Source organism: Trichosurus vulpecula, chromosome 1 (assembly GCF_011100635.1).
Source record: "Trichosurus vulpecula isolate mTriVul1 chromosome 1, mTriVul1.pri, whole genome shotgun sequence".
Taxonomy (NCBI): domain Eukaryota; kingdom Metazoa; phylum Chordata; class Mammalia; order Diprotodontia; family Phalangeridae; genus Trichosurus; species Trichosurus vulpecula.
Genome location: NC_050573.1, coordinates 102,939,879 through 102,953,018, shown reverse-complemented (window position 1 = coordinate 102,953,018; position 13,140 = coordinate 102,939,879). Strand labels below are relative to the sequence as shown.

At 36.3% G+C, this 13,140-nt stretch overlaps 1 protein-coding gene across 3 annotated transcripts in view; it reads left to right on the top strand.

Annotated features, from left to right (window-relative positions):
- Nucleotides 1-13,140, top strand: part of PHF20L1 (PHD finger protein 20 like 1) — a 125,468-nt gene that overhangs the window by 108,910 nt on the left and 3,418 nt on the right. For all 3 annotated transcript variants that reach the window (XM_036754040.1, XM_036754047.1, XM_036754054.1), the window contains 2 exons: nt 2,531-2,891; nt 12,824-12,986. In XM_036754040.1, coding sequence (XP_036609935.1) covers nt 2,531-2,891; nt 12,824-12,986 — 524 coding nt within the window. The remainder of the gene's footprint in view (nt 1-2,530; nt 2,892-12,823; nt 12,987-13,140) is intronic.

The following is a 13,140-nucleotide window of genomic DNA, read 5'->3' as shown; positions in this document are numbered from 1 at the left end:
TCAGTTGATAAATCTTATTTATCTTATTTCCATAGAATCTTCTATATCTGTCTTCTTCTCTAGACTCAAAATTTCTACACTAGCTTAGGCATACATCAGCTTACACTTAGAATATTTCAATAGCATTATAATTGGTCCCCTTGCCTGCACTCTCTTCTCAATCCATTCTATCCTCATGTAACTGTCAAATTATATTTTCCTTAAGCAGATATAACAGTGTCACCCCACCCCCATCCACTCAAAATCTGCAGGAGCTCCCTATTGCCTCTTGAATAAAATATAAACTCCTCCTCGTCCTTTTATTGAAAGCTTTCTATAGTCTGATTCCAGCCTAATTTTGCAGTCTTCTTTCATATTACTTACATTCATATATTCTGAATTCTAGCCATATTGACATGAGAGATACAAGAAATTCTGCCTCCTGCCTCTCCCTTTGTCTAAGTCAGACCTGTTCAACTTGAAAGTAGGTAGGGGCCAGAATTAAAATAGGCTGACCTTCTTCTGGCTGCAGATAGGATTTTTGCTACTCACTTTCCAAGTAAAGATATAATTAATGACTAAACTATTTTGCGAATAAACCACATTTTAAAAAGAGAAATGTCAGTTATGCCAATTAATTATACTTATTATTTAAGATTTTTATTTGTCATGAAATTACATTAATGTTAAAAAAAATTTACTTTGCTAAGTAGTACAAGTTTCAATACATTTTTCAGGTTTTCTTACTACTTACATTTAGTAATGACTGAAAACACAGTGAAAAGATGTGACTCTCCTTCCTCTCAGACTAGAGACAGACTGATGAGGATTGGTTGCTGTGGGTCACATGACAAATAAGAGAGCATATGCAGTGGCACCCAGCCACCAAGTTACATGACAGACATAATAGTGACTAGTGGAAGGCTGGTTAAGTGGGCACGGACAAAGCACTTGTTACATCTTTACTTCCTTTTACATCCTCTACATTTTTCCTGGACCACCCAAAATCCTTTAGCTGGCCACAAGTGCCCCACGGGCTGCATGTTGTGCAGACCTGGTCTAAGTGGTTCGTGGAACCTATTCTCTCTTCACTGCCACTTCATAGAATCCTGAACTTCCTTCAAGGCATAGCTCAGGTGCCACCTCCTTATAAAAATCCTTTCTTGATTCTCTCAACTCCATTGCCTCCCTATTACTTTCAGGATCAAATATAAAATCCACTATTTGGCTTTTAAAAGACCTTCAAGACATAACCCTTTCCAGTCTTCTTACACCTTACTTGCCCTCCACACACTCTGTGATCCAGTGACGCTGGCACCTTGCACAAGACATTCTGTCTCCCAGCTCTGAGATTTTCTCTGTGACTGTCCCCCCATGCCTGGAACTCTTCTTCCTCCTGTCTGCCTCCTGGCTTCCTTCAAATCTCAGCCAAAGAGATTTACCTTCTGCAAGAAGCCTTGCTTAGTCCTCCTTAGCCTTTGAATCTTCCCTCTGAAACTATACTCAGTTTATCCCATATATACCTTTTCTGTACATAGTTATTTATATGCTGTCTCCCCCATTAGACCATGAGCTCCTTGAGATACTGTTTTTGCTTTTTGGCCTTTTTTGGTATGTACAGTACTTAGCACAGTGCTTAGTATATGCTAAGAACTTAATAAATGTTAATTGAATGACTGACTTTCCTGCTTGAAATGACTTTTTGTATTATTTTGTATATAATTATTATTTTCTTGTGTATGTATTGTATTCCTGCAGTAAAATGTCCATTCTTTTATAGTAGGTATTCTTTTTTGTCTTTGTTCACTGCCTTGCATAGTGCCCAGCAAGTAGTAGGAGCTTCATGAATGTTAGATAAATTAAATTGAAAATCTTATGCTCAAAGGAATATTTTCTATACTCTGCTGTTATAATAAATCCTCCCTTATCTACAAGAGACAGAGTAGAATAGCAAAGTGCTGATACTACTGAACAAATGATAAAAAGGCAAACTTGTATTCATTTTGGCACTTAGGACATGCACACATTTAATTGTGAAATTTCAAACTTCAGAGAAAATAGCATTTTGCAGTTTAATAATCTCACATAGATGTTTCCCTTATTATAGTTATACATTCTCCCCTCTTTCATTTCTTGAGGCCTATCCCCCTCCTAATCATGGAAGCCCTACAGTGGCCAAGTTTGTGATCAGGCAACGTGAGAATGTGGTAGGTACATAAAAAAGGTCCCAGGCCCATTTGGATAATCAGCTCATCAATAACAAATAGAGATGTGTTGCAGTTATAAATTTCATTATAATATTTTAATTGAAGGTCAATGGAGAAAATTATCAATGAAATGAATCGAGATTCCTCAAATTTCTTTAAGAGCTTTTGCTTATGTGGGTTACATCTATCAATATTTACCATATTAGAAATTAAAACATCTTAGTATTATTATGAAAATAGCTTTGGCTTTCTGAACCCCTTGAAAAGGTGTCAGGGATCACCGGACCTCACTTTTAAGAATCACTACTGTAATATCACAATTTCTTTTCCCACCTTCTTTCAAGGAACAAGCATCATCCTGACCTTCATCTCTGGGCCTGTTCAGGGAAGCGGAAAGACCAAGATCAAATAGGTGTTGGGGTAGAGAAAAAAATGACAGTGCAAGACACTCATAATCTAGAAGAACGGACTTGTTCTGCTCAGAATCATAAAGAGACTCCTAGCTTGCCCAGGAAAATGGAAGGAACATATATTACCAGTGAGCACAGCTACCAGAAACCACAAAATTTTGGTCAGGATTGTAAATCTGCTGATCCTGTGAGCTCTGATGATGATGTTAGTAGTTTTGAAGAGGAACAAGAATTTCATACAGAAGATACACACTGTTTACAATTTTCCATAAAAGAAGATGGTATGAGTGAACAGGTAATTCTTTTTCATTTGACTATGGCTTTGAAAAAAATCAATATAGAAAAATTCTGTGAGAATTCAAACTTAATTAAATGGAAAGTTTTGGATTATCTCTACAAAGCTTTCTTATACACATAGAGAAAATACAGAATGAAATTCACAGGAGGGAGCTAGACCTACCAAAAATAAGTTGATGATAATTTGATAAAAATCCTAAATGGAAAAAGTTGGTTCTGATAATGGAAATTTGAAAGAACCACATCATATTTTTTACATGAAGTTTCATTTGTTTCTTTTTCAAGCAATACTGCACATTAATTTTTTATTAGAATAACAGTTCTTTAACACCTTACCAGGGGGAGAATACCAATTGTATTGTTTTTAAGAGAGAATTAGGAGTTAATTCTGTTCATTCATATACTGAGGCACTTACTGTAAAAATGCCCTACCTAACAAACTTAATTGGTTTTTCTGGAAATGGTACAGGGATAAATTAGTTATGTAGGAGCAAAGTTAGCAGTGGACATTGGCCAGACAGCTATAAAGCAAGGGCTCTGAGATGCTAGGTGACATTTGGTTATACTGTATTAATGCTGTTACTGCAAAATGACTTTAGCCATTATTATACTGTCAACAGAGTAGACCTTTCATTCATATGCTGCCAGTTGGATTTGTAGAAATTCAGACATTATTGGATCTAACCATCAGTCAGACAAGGATAACGGATTAGTCATAGGATCATAGATCTACAGCTGGAAGAGACCTTAGAAGCCATACAGTCTAACCCCCTCATTTTATAGAAAAAGAAACTTGAGACTTATAGAACTTAAATGACTTGCCCAAGGTCACACAGGTAGTAAGTGGTAAACTGGGATTTGAACTCATATCATCTGACTTCATCAGGTACTCTTTCCATTATACAACAGTGACTTCTGATGTCTGTAGATAAATGAAATGTATGGTCCACGGGGTTAGAGACATTTTTATTTTTGTCTTTTTATCCTCAGAGAAATAATTTGTCAGGTAAAATAGTTCTGCAGAAACTTTTGGTGAAATAGCAAATGGCCAAACATTACAGTAGTGGCAATTCATAACTTTAAAATGGTATTTAGTTATAATGATGCATTAAGATATTGGGAAGTGATGGATAGTATAACCTTGTGAAGGATATACCTTTCCCCCTCCCATGGCACATGTGGAATATTTAGTCCGCAATTCTTACCTATAAATGTCAGTTTAATATTAAAATATTTTTATAAGTGAAATCAGAGTCATAGTTTATAGGCCCAAAGGTTAATAGTTTATGGTTTTACTTAGAAAAAAAGTTCACCTTGCCCTTAAAATAAGATCAGTGGCCTCTTATGATTAGAAATAAAAGTGTTTATATACTGTGAAATAATAGGCCTTTTGTTATTCTTTCAGACTATGCAACATTGACCAAAACGTGATTTGGTTCCTTTCCAAAACCTTAATTCCATAAATCAGTGGAAGTGGCAAAAGACAATTATGGATAGAAAGCTATCAGTAGAGACATAGACTTAAATAAATGTGTTGATGGAGAGAGGGTTGCCAATAGATGTTTGTTAGTTAGATGGTAATAGATAAGTAGGTGGATGTTGATAAAACAAATTGGTTGATGCCAACTGGTAGGTAGATGTTAATAGGTAGAAAAGCAAAGTGGTTAGACTGGGTACCTTACCCCAGAGGAGAAGAAACACATTGGTAAAAATACTTAGAATAATTCATGAGTCTGTGAGTGTAGGCCCTGATACCAAAGAAATAGTACCAACCTCTATTATTATCTTTATTATACCTCCTTATGATTAGTCTATTCAAAGGTATTTAATGTCTGCTTACCCTGGAATGGAATAGTTATGAAAGACTCTAGCTGTCTTTGGCAAACTCCGTATAAAATTACACAGATTCTACCACCTCAGGTCACTCCAAATTGTTTCATAGGTTGGACAGGGACAGTTCCTAGGTTGTAGTTTGTATGTATAGTTTATTTCCCTTGAATCAGACCAAACCTGGCACCCATGGGTAGAACTGGGCAGAATTGCATGTCTTAATTTCTTTCTGCATCATAAATATTTTGTCTAGTAAAACAGATTTACAGGATTTGCACCCATGATTTGGAAGTTATTACTAATCCCTGTTGTTATATTAGAGGTAGATGGGGCTGCATTTCTCTTCCTGGAGATCTTGAACTGAGTTAATGCATGGTAGTAGGTAGATGTTGCTAAGGTAGAGAATGGTTGACAGATAATGAGAAGCGAAGACATAGATTTTGGTGTACACTAATAGAAGAGATCTTGGAGACTGTCTAACCTAGTCTCTGTATGAACAAGAATATATTCCATATTGTCCTGGATTAGTGGTTATTTAGTCTTAAAGATGTCAAGTGATGTAGTACCTACTATGGGATCCGCTTTTGGATAGCAACAATTGTAAGGAAGTTTTTCCTCTTCTCAAGCTTAGATTGGGTTCTTTGCAATTTCTGACCATTATTTCTTGTTCTTTATTGGGCCAAGCAGAATAAATCTAATCCCATTTCTACACGATAGTCATTTAAAAATGTGAGGACAACTATCATATCTACACGCCCTTCTTTAATCGAGACCATCATCTCTGAGTCTTTCAACTGATCCTCATCTAGTGTGACACTGAAGCCCTTCACTATCCTAGTATAAAGGAGCATCAATCATAGTATAGTAGAAAGGGCACCAGCTCTGCAGCCAGAAGACCTCGTTTCACATCCTACCTCTCACGTTCACTACTGGTGTGACCTTGTGTGATTAACTTCCCTGGGCCTCAGATTTCTAATACGTAAAGTGAAAAGGTTGGACTAGATAGCTTCTGAAGTCCCTTGTAGATCTAGATTTGTAATTCTGTGACTTCCATTTTATCAATGTCCTTCCTAAAATGTGGTGTTCAAAAATTAACATAAGGCAGTCCTACCACTGTGGTTTGACTAGGGCTAATTATAGCATGACAATCACTTTCTTGGACTTCAGTGATGTACCTTTCTTGATGTGGCCTAAGATCAAAATAACTTTTTGGCTGCCATACTGCTCTCTTGAATCACATTAACCTTATAGTCTACTATAAACTGCCTGATAACATCCTCTCTAGCCACACCTCTCTTATCTAGTATGTGCAGTTGATTTTTTGAACCTATGTGTAAGACTTTACAGTAATTCCTATTAAATTTTTATTTTATTAGATTCAGTCCAACATTCTAACTTGTCAAGATCTTTTGGGATGCTTTTTCATCAAATATTTTATTTATCCCTCTTAGTTCTGCAAATTTGATAAGCCTTTCATCCATAACTTTTTCCACGTCATTGATAAAATTATTAAATTGCACAGGGCAAGAGTAGGTCTCTGGGGCTGTCTGCTAGATACTACCTTTCCAGCTGACAACCACACTATTAATTTCTCTTTTGTATCAGGCCACTCAACTATTTCAAAATCCACATAAAAATACTACTGTCTTTCGGTATTTTCCACAAGAATAGCAAGAGATGGTCTAGACCTCCTGGTCTCCTATAAGTGAATCATTGTCTTTTAAGGGAAGGAGTAACAGTGGGTTGCACAGTGGGAGAGGGGAACAGATGATGTAACATTACCAGTTCAATGGGTAAATAGCAAAGGGATGGTGATTTCCATAACTTATTGACTATTTGAGAATGGATTGGAGATAGTGAAGAGGAAGGAAGGATTTGTTAAGCTCCTAATGTTTGCTAGGCACTGTGCAAAGCACTTTACAGATATCTCATTTGATTCTCATGACCCTGGGACATAGGTGCCATTATTATCCCCATTTTGTAGTTGAGGAAACTGAGACAACCAAAAGTTAACTGACTTACCCAGGGTCACATTGCTAGTAAGTAACTGAGGCTGGATTCAAACTAAGTCTTTCTGACTGCAGGCCTAGCACTCTATCTACTGAACCACCTAGCACAAAGAGTGGAGTAGGCCTGCCCTCACTGTGGACTTATCATTAAAAAATGATAAAATGCAATATAAAAATAAATAAAGGATAAAATTAATTAACATAACAGACCTTAAAGTGATCCCATTTGGGATTTTTCTTGGCAAATATAATGAGAGCAGTTTCCCATTTCCTTCTGCTCATTTTACAGATGAGGAAACTGAGGCAAACAAGGTTAAGTGACTTGCCCAGGGTCCCACAGCTAGCAAGTGTCTGAGATCATATTTGAGCTCAGGTCTTCCTGACTCCAGCTCTGACACTCTCTCCACTGTGCCACCTAGCTGCCTAAGCAACCACAAAGCTGTTTTTGTTGAAGAACCTTGGGTTCTTCACGGAAGGAGGTTTGTCTATTGTGGGAGATGGGAACCTTCTAATATATTTAGGTGATAGGAAGGAGTTCACAAATTAGAAGGCCTTGTAGTGGATTAAGTCTGGGGAGAAATTAGCACATTGGTCTCCATGGGCAGAATGCTATACCAAGAGGAGGATGTATATGATAGTTCTTAAGAGAAGCTGCAAGGGTCAAGGATAGAAAGCTTAAAGTAGAAAAACAAATACTTAACAGCTGTTGGGGGGCAGCTAGGTGGCGCAGCCCTGGAGTCAGGAGGACCTGAGTTCAAATCCGGCCTCAGACACTTGACATACTTACTAGCTGTGTGACCTTGGACAAATCACTTAACCCCAATTGCCTTGTCTTCCCCCTCAAAAAAAAAAAGGAAAGCTTAAAGTGGGGCTCAGAGAACTAGAGTGGAGATTTCGTGGGATTAGGGCTGATCATGATAAGGACTGGAGATAGGGCCAGGCTCATGATTTGGGGCACAGAGTGACAAATACTGTAGAAAACTATTTCTATCTGATATTACTTTACTCATGCATTAATATTTTTAAGAGCAAGATACAACAGAAAAGAAGACAAGGAAGATTAGTAAGGTTTACAAAGACAATAATGTAGAAGTCAGGTAGAAAAGAAAACTCAAACCTGGTACCTGCTCCTCATGAGGGGACACAAAGAGGATATAAGAGAAGGAACATGTAAGGGTAGAGCCCATGAATCAGGAAATAGAATTCAGAATGGACTGGAAGAGAAGATAAATAATGAGGAAGACAAAGTAAAGAATAATTATTGAAAGTGGAACAATACTAGAAAGCTACTATAAATAAGAGGTTGCAGGGGAAATTTTGCCTTACTCACTTAACTGAATGAGAAAAGGAACAAAAGAGAAGGAGAAATAGATGACTAAAAAGACCATATTGTTTGATCATAACTTTAAATGTAACTTTTAAATATAAATGGATTAAATGATCCAGTATGGTGTAAACCAGGGACAGAATGGTTGCTGTATTTGTTGTATTCTAGAAACACATCTAAAAACAAACACACGCAAAATGAAAATGAGAGTCTGGAATAAAATTTACAATGTGTCAGGGGAATTTGAAAAAAAAACGAATAGCATAAGAGTAGAAACTTGGTAAACTTTTATTCATAATATTTTTGTGATCTACCATTGTAATTACCCAGTCAAGAAAGAAAATAAAGTTGGTCCCTCATGCCTTATTCTTAATGAAATCATATTGACTTTTTGTGAACTTTTCTTTTCTCTTAGTGTTCACTAACTAGTCCTTTGATATTGTTTTCCAGAATTTTGTCAGGAATCCAAGTTAAGCTCATTGGACTATAGTTTACAAACTCCTCTTTTTTCTTTTTTAAGAATTGGGACATATGCCCTTTTTGAATCCTGCTGTCATAATAATAATAACAATAGTAATAGCAGCAATGATTTATATAGCATTTACTGTGTGCTAAGCATTGTACTAAAGCACTTTGTAAATATTTGATCCTCACAACAACCCTGGCAGGTAAGTACTATTATTATCCCTATTTTACAGTTGGAGGAAACTGAAGCAAGTAAAGGTTAAGTGATTTACCCAAAGTCAGACAGCTAAGAAGTGTCTGAGATCATAGTTGAACTCAGAACTTTCTGACTCCAACCCCAGCACTGTACCCACTGTGCCATGTAGCAGTGGGGAGATACAATGTCTAAATAACTATGGACATACAAGTTATACATAATGTAAACATGAAGTAATCTTAGACCTATAGGATTAGATGATATAACAAAGGCTAGCATATAGAGAAAAGAGAAAAAGAAGCAGATTTGGAGCAGAGCCTGCCATCTGAGAGAAGAGGAAGATAGAGCTAGAAGCAGCATCAAGACAGGGAGGAGTGTTAGGCATGCCAAATGATCAACTATGTAGAAAATCAATTTGGATAAGAATTGAGAAAACATCAATGGACTTACCACAGTTGAGGTCATTGATTACCTTTTAGAAAGCAGTTTTAGTTGAGTAACAGATACAGAATCTAAGATGCAAGAGCTTGAAGAGTAGAGTAGTAAAAAGTAGAAAATGGAGGTGACAAGTTTTGACAATGGAAAGGATGAGAGATGCATGTTAGGATGGCAATTTCCAGGGAAGGTTTTTTAAAGGATAAGAATCTAAGCATGCTTTTAAGCAGCGGGGAAGGAGTCAGTGGGAAATACAAAAAAATGAATAAAAGAAGGAAATATAGCTTGTATCATATCCTGACTACCTAATTAGGGCGTGGCATGTCTGTCCAGAGTACTACACGTTCTGAATTTTATTGTTTGAATCAGTAGAGACTTCAAGATACAAATGAACAAGGTTCACTTGAAGAGATGCACATATGCACACTACTACCTGTCCTTGCCAACCCTTCTCTTCATAAAGCTGTAGTGAGTTGCATTTTACTCCAAGTTGAACACTGTGCACATGAAGATTACAAAGGATTGCCATGCATATGTAGGTATCTTGCTAATATGAGCATGATATTCTAGTTGACTAGTCAGAAGGTGGTGCTCAAATTTTCCTTTTTTTTAACTCTAATAGTACTTAAAATTACAGGTGTACCTGTTATATTTTATGCAATAGATATTTAGAGAGATTCAATTCATAAGAATCATTTGAGTGTCCTACTCTGCAAGGCTACTATTCTGGGCAAGTGGTATTTAAATTAGATTTAAATAAAGTGATGCATTTTTCCATTGGCTTTCAAAAAAAATAAGAAAAGTGTTTCATTTTTGATTAGGATTTAATAGGCAATATCTCCTTATACTTTGATTTTCTAAACCTTCTAGCCTCCGTGTATTCCATGTAAATATTCCAATAAGCAAGTGAAGGGAGTCACCATTTCATGGAATGCTATAGTGAATTGTTTCATAAAGTGCCTTTGAGCAACATTTAGCATAGACAAATTTCAATAGTAATACTGGACTTTTATACAGCAAACGTTGCTTCCTTTCATTCTCACAACAACCTTGTGAAATAGATGCAGTCATTGTCTCCATCTTACAGATGAAGAAACTGAGACTGAGAGAAGTTAAATAACTTGCCCAGTGTCGCACAGTACTGTAATTGCCTTAAGACAGGATTCAAAATCAGGTCTTCTTGATTCCAGTTCTAAACTCAAACCATTATGCTGCCTTAACTGTCTTGGGATCTTACAAGATACCATATTATATTACAACTTAGAATTTTCACAAATTCAAAAAGGATTTCATACTTCTGGTTTTTTTTAAGATATTTAACAATAAAATCCAATACAATATTAACAACCATCTGTTTATCATGTCAATACATTATGTAAATTGATGTGTTTCTCCCCTTCCACTGAGGGGATACAGCAGGTAAACAGAGAAGTAAACACATGTTGGTTGGCGGAGGGAGACAGTACTAACAACTAGGAAGGAAAAGGAAAGGGTTCCCTTGTAGTATGAGCCTGGACCTTGAATGAAGCTAGGGATTCTAGGAAGTAAAGATAAGGAGTAAGCATATTCTAGGCATGGGAGATAGATTGTGCAAAGGTATGGGAGCAGGAGATAAAATGCCTGGCACATAGTAGGCACTTAATGAATGCTTATTGACTTGACTTGGAGATCATCTGCAGAGATGATAATTGATAGTATTTTTAATTGATAAATGGTAGTTGATGTGATTACTAAGAATGACATGGATTTAGAGAAAAAGGAAGGTCCCGGGACAAAGCTTTGGAGGATCCACAGACAGGAGTGGAACATGAATGATGATCCTACAAAGATGGCACAGAAGGAATGGTCATGAAAACCCAAGGAGGAGGCAGTATCCAAAAGAGATGCAGTTAACAGTATCAGAGACTATAGAGGTCAAGAAAGATGAGGACAAAAAAAAGTTTATATAATTTAGCAATTAAAAAGCTCACTGGTAACCCTGAAGAGAGGGATATTTCAGTTAATGGGTGAAATGTGAAGCTAGATTGCAAAAGGTTGAGAACTAAGTGGAAGGAAAGGAAATACAAATAGATTTTTTTTTCTAGAAGTTTGAATGTAAAAGGAAATAGAAATGTAGAAAGATGATTTGAGATGCTGCGGTCAAGTGAGTATTTTTTTTAAAGGAGGAAGGAGATCTAGGCATGTTTGTAGAGAGCAGGGAAAGAGACAATAAATAGAGAAAGATAAAAAAGCGAGGCAGAGATGATTGAAGAGGCAGTAGGGGATATATCAGGGGTGAAGGCAGAGAAGTTAGCTTTAGCAAAGAGAAAGCCGTTCCAAACTGGTGAAAGGAAAAAGATTGGCAGGTAACGTCCCAGGACTTTGAGAAAAGGGAGAATCTTAGGCCCATAGCCCAATCATGGATTTAGAGCTAGAAAGGACCTTAGAGATTATCAATTCTAAGCCCCATATTTTAAAAATGAAGAAAGATTCTCTGAGAAGTTGATTTTCTCAGGTCCATATAGCTTGTAAGTGAAGCAGGATTCAAACCCAGATCTTCTTAGCTCCAAGTCCAACGCTCTAGTCACCTCTCCTCTGTGGGGAATTTGATAAAGTTAATTACAGAAGAATAAAAAGATTGTTGCAAATTAGTGAGGCATTGTAACTATTCCTATCCCTATTTTTTTACATGGGGAAACTGAAGTGATTGATTACACGATTTGCTTTGGTCAAGCCAAAGCTAGAAGCCAAGTCTTAGAACTCGTAGTTCAGTGCTTTCAGTACTCTACTATACCATACTTCCTCTCCAGGCATTTCAACATCATATGTCTGGTGCTGCATATATCATATTGGTCCAAATATGGGACCTTTCTGCAAATGTAGCTTGTATAAAACTATGCTTCAGATGATCTATGATTTCATTGGTGTGGATGCCACCTCCACTGCAGATTCTAACTCTTGTACTTAGTAGGTTTTACAAACTGGAAGCTGTACTTTGGTGATGAGTGTGAACCTAGTTTGTCTGGTCTCCTGATAATAGATAGAAGACATTGTTGGGTCTCAACTCAGAGCTGTTTCAGCTCTGTAGAACAGACCAAAGTTTATACTTTACATAGTCTTTTAGATCATCATTTCACCCTCATACCATAATAAGGCATTGGGTGTTAGAACATTAGTGGTGGGAGTACAATCTTTGAATTGTTTTTTTTCAACATATGTCTATCCCAATAGAGTTCTCTATTCAACAGAGAAATCTCAGGTCTAATGTCTTGTCTGTCTGTCTCTCTATGTCTCTCTGTTTCTCTTTTCCTTTGAAAGAAATCTTTTTTGGTAGGGGTTGGGTAGTCTATATTTAGACTATTATGATAGTCATGCTGCATAGCCTAAAGGAAAGAAAAAAATTGATGAAACCTTTGAGGATTAATTAGTAAGTGTGATTTAAGTGTTACTTCAAATACAAAGCAAAAAACAGAAAAGAAAAAACAACTTACTAACTTTAGGCAGATAAAAATCTATCTTTTATTTTTTTTATTTTCTTGATAAATTCTTAAGTCTTATATTCAGCCATTGGAACATAGTGATTGCTTATACTAAATGAATAGGGAAGACTTAGTTTTCCTTTCAGCTCCTAAAATGAAATGTTTTTAAAGGAGTCATTTTTGTTTCCTCTCAATGATCTTATGGAGAAGAACTCAGCAGAAGGGAATACATTATTCATCTATAATGAAAAAAGAAATACAGAAGAAAAAGGAGACTCTCATCTTCAGTGGCAACTCAACCTTCTCACACATATAGAGAATGTCCAAAATGAAGTCACTAGCAGGATGGACCTAATTGAAAAAGAAGTTGATGGTAATTTGAGAAAAAGATAAATATACAAAATTTATCGTAGTTATTTTTATTAATATCTTTTAAAAGTTAGCATTTATTTAATTCTTTGACATAATTCTTTGACAATGCTTTACATATGTTATCCATAAAAACTGCTCATCTTTTCTTCATCTTT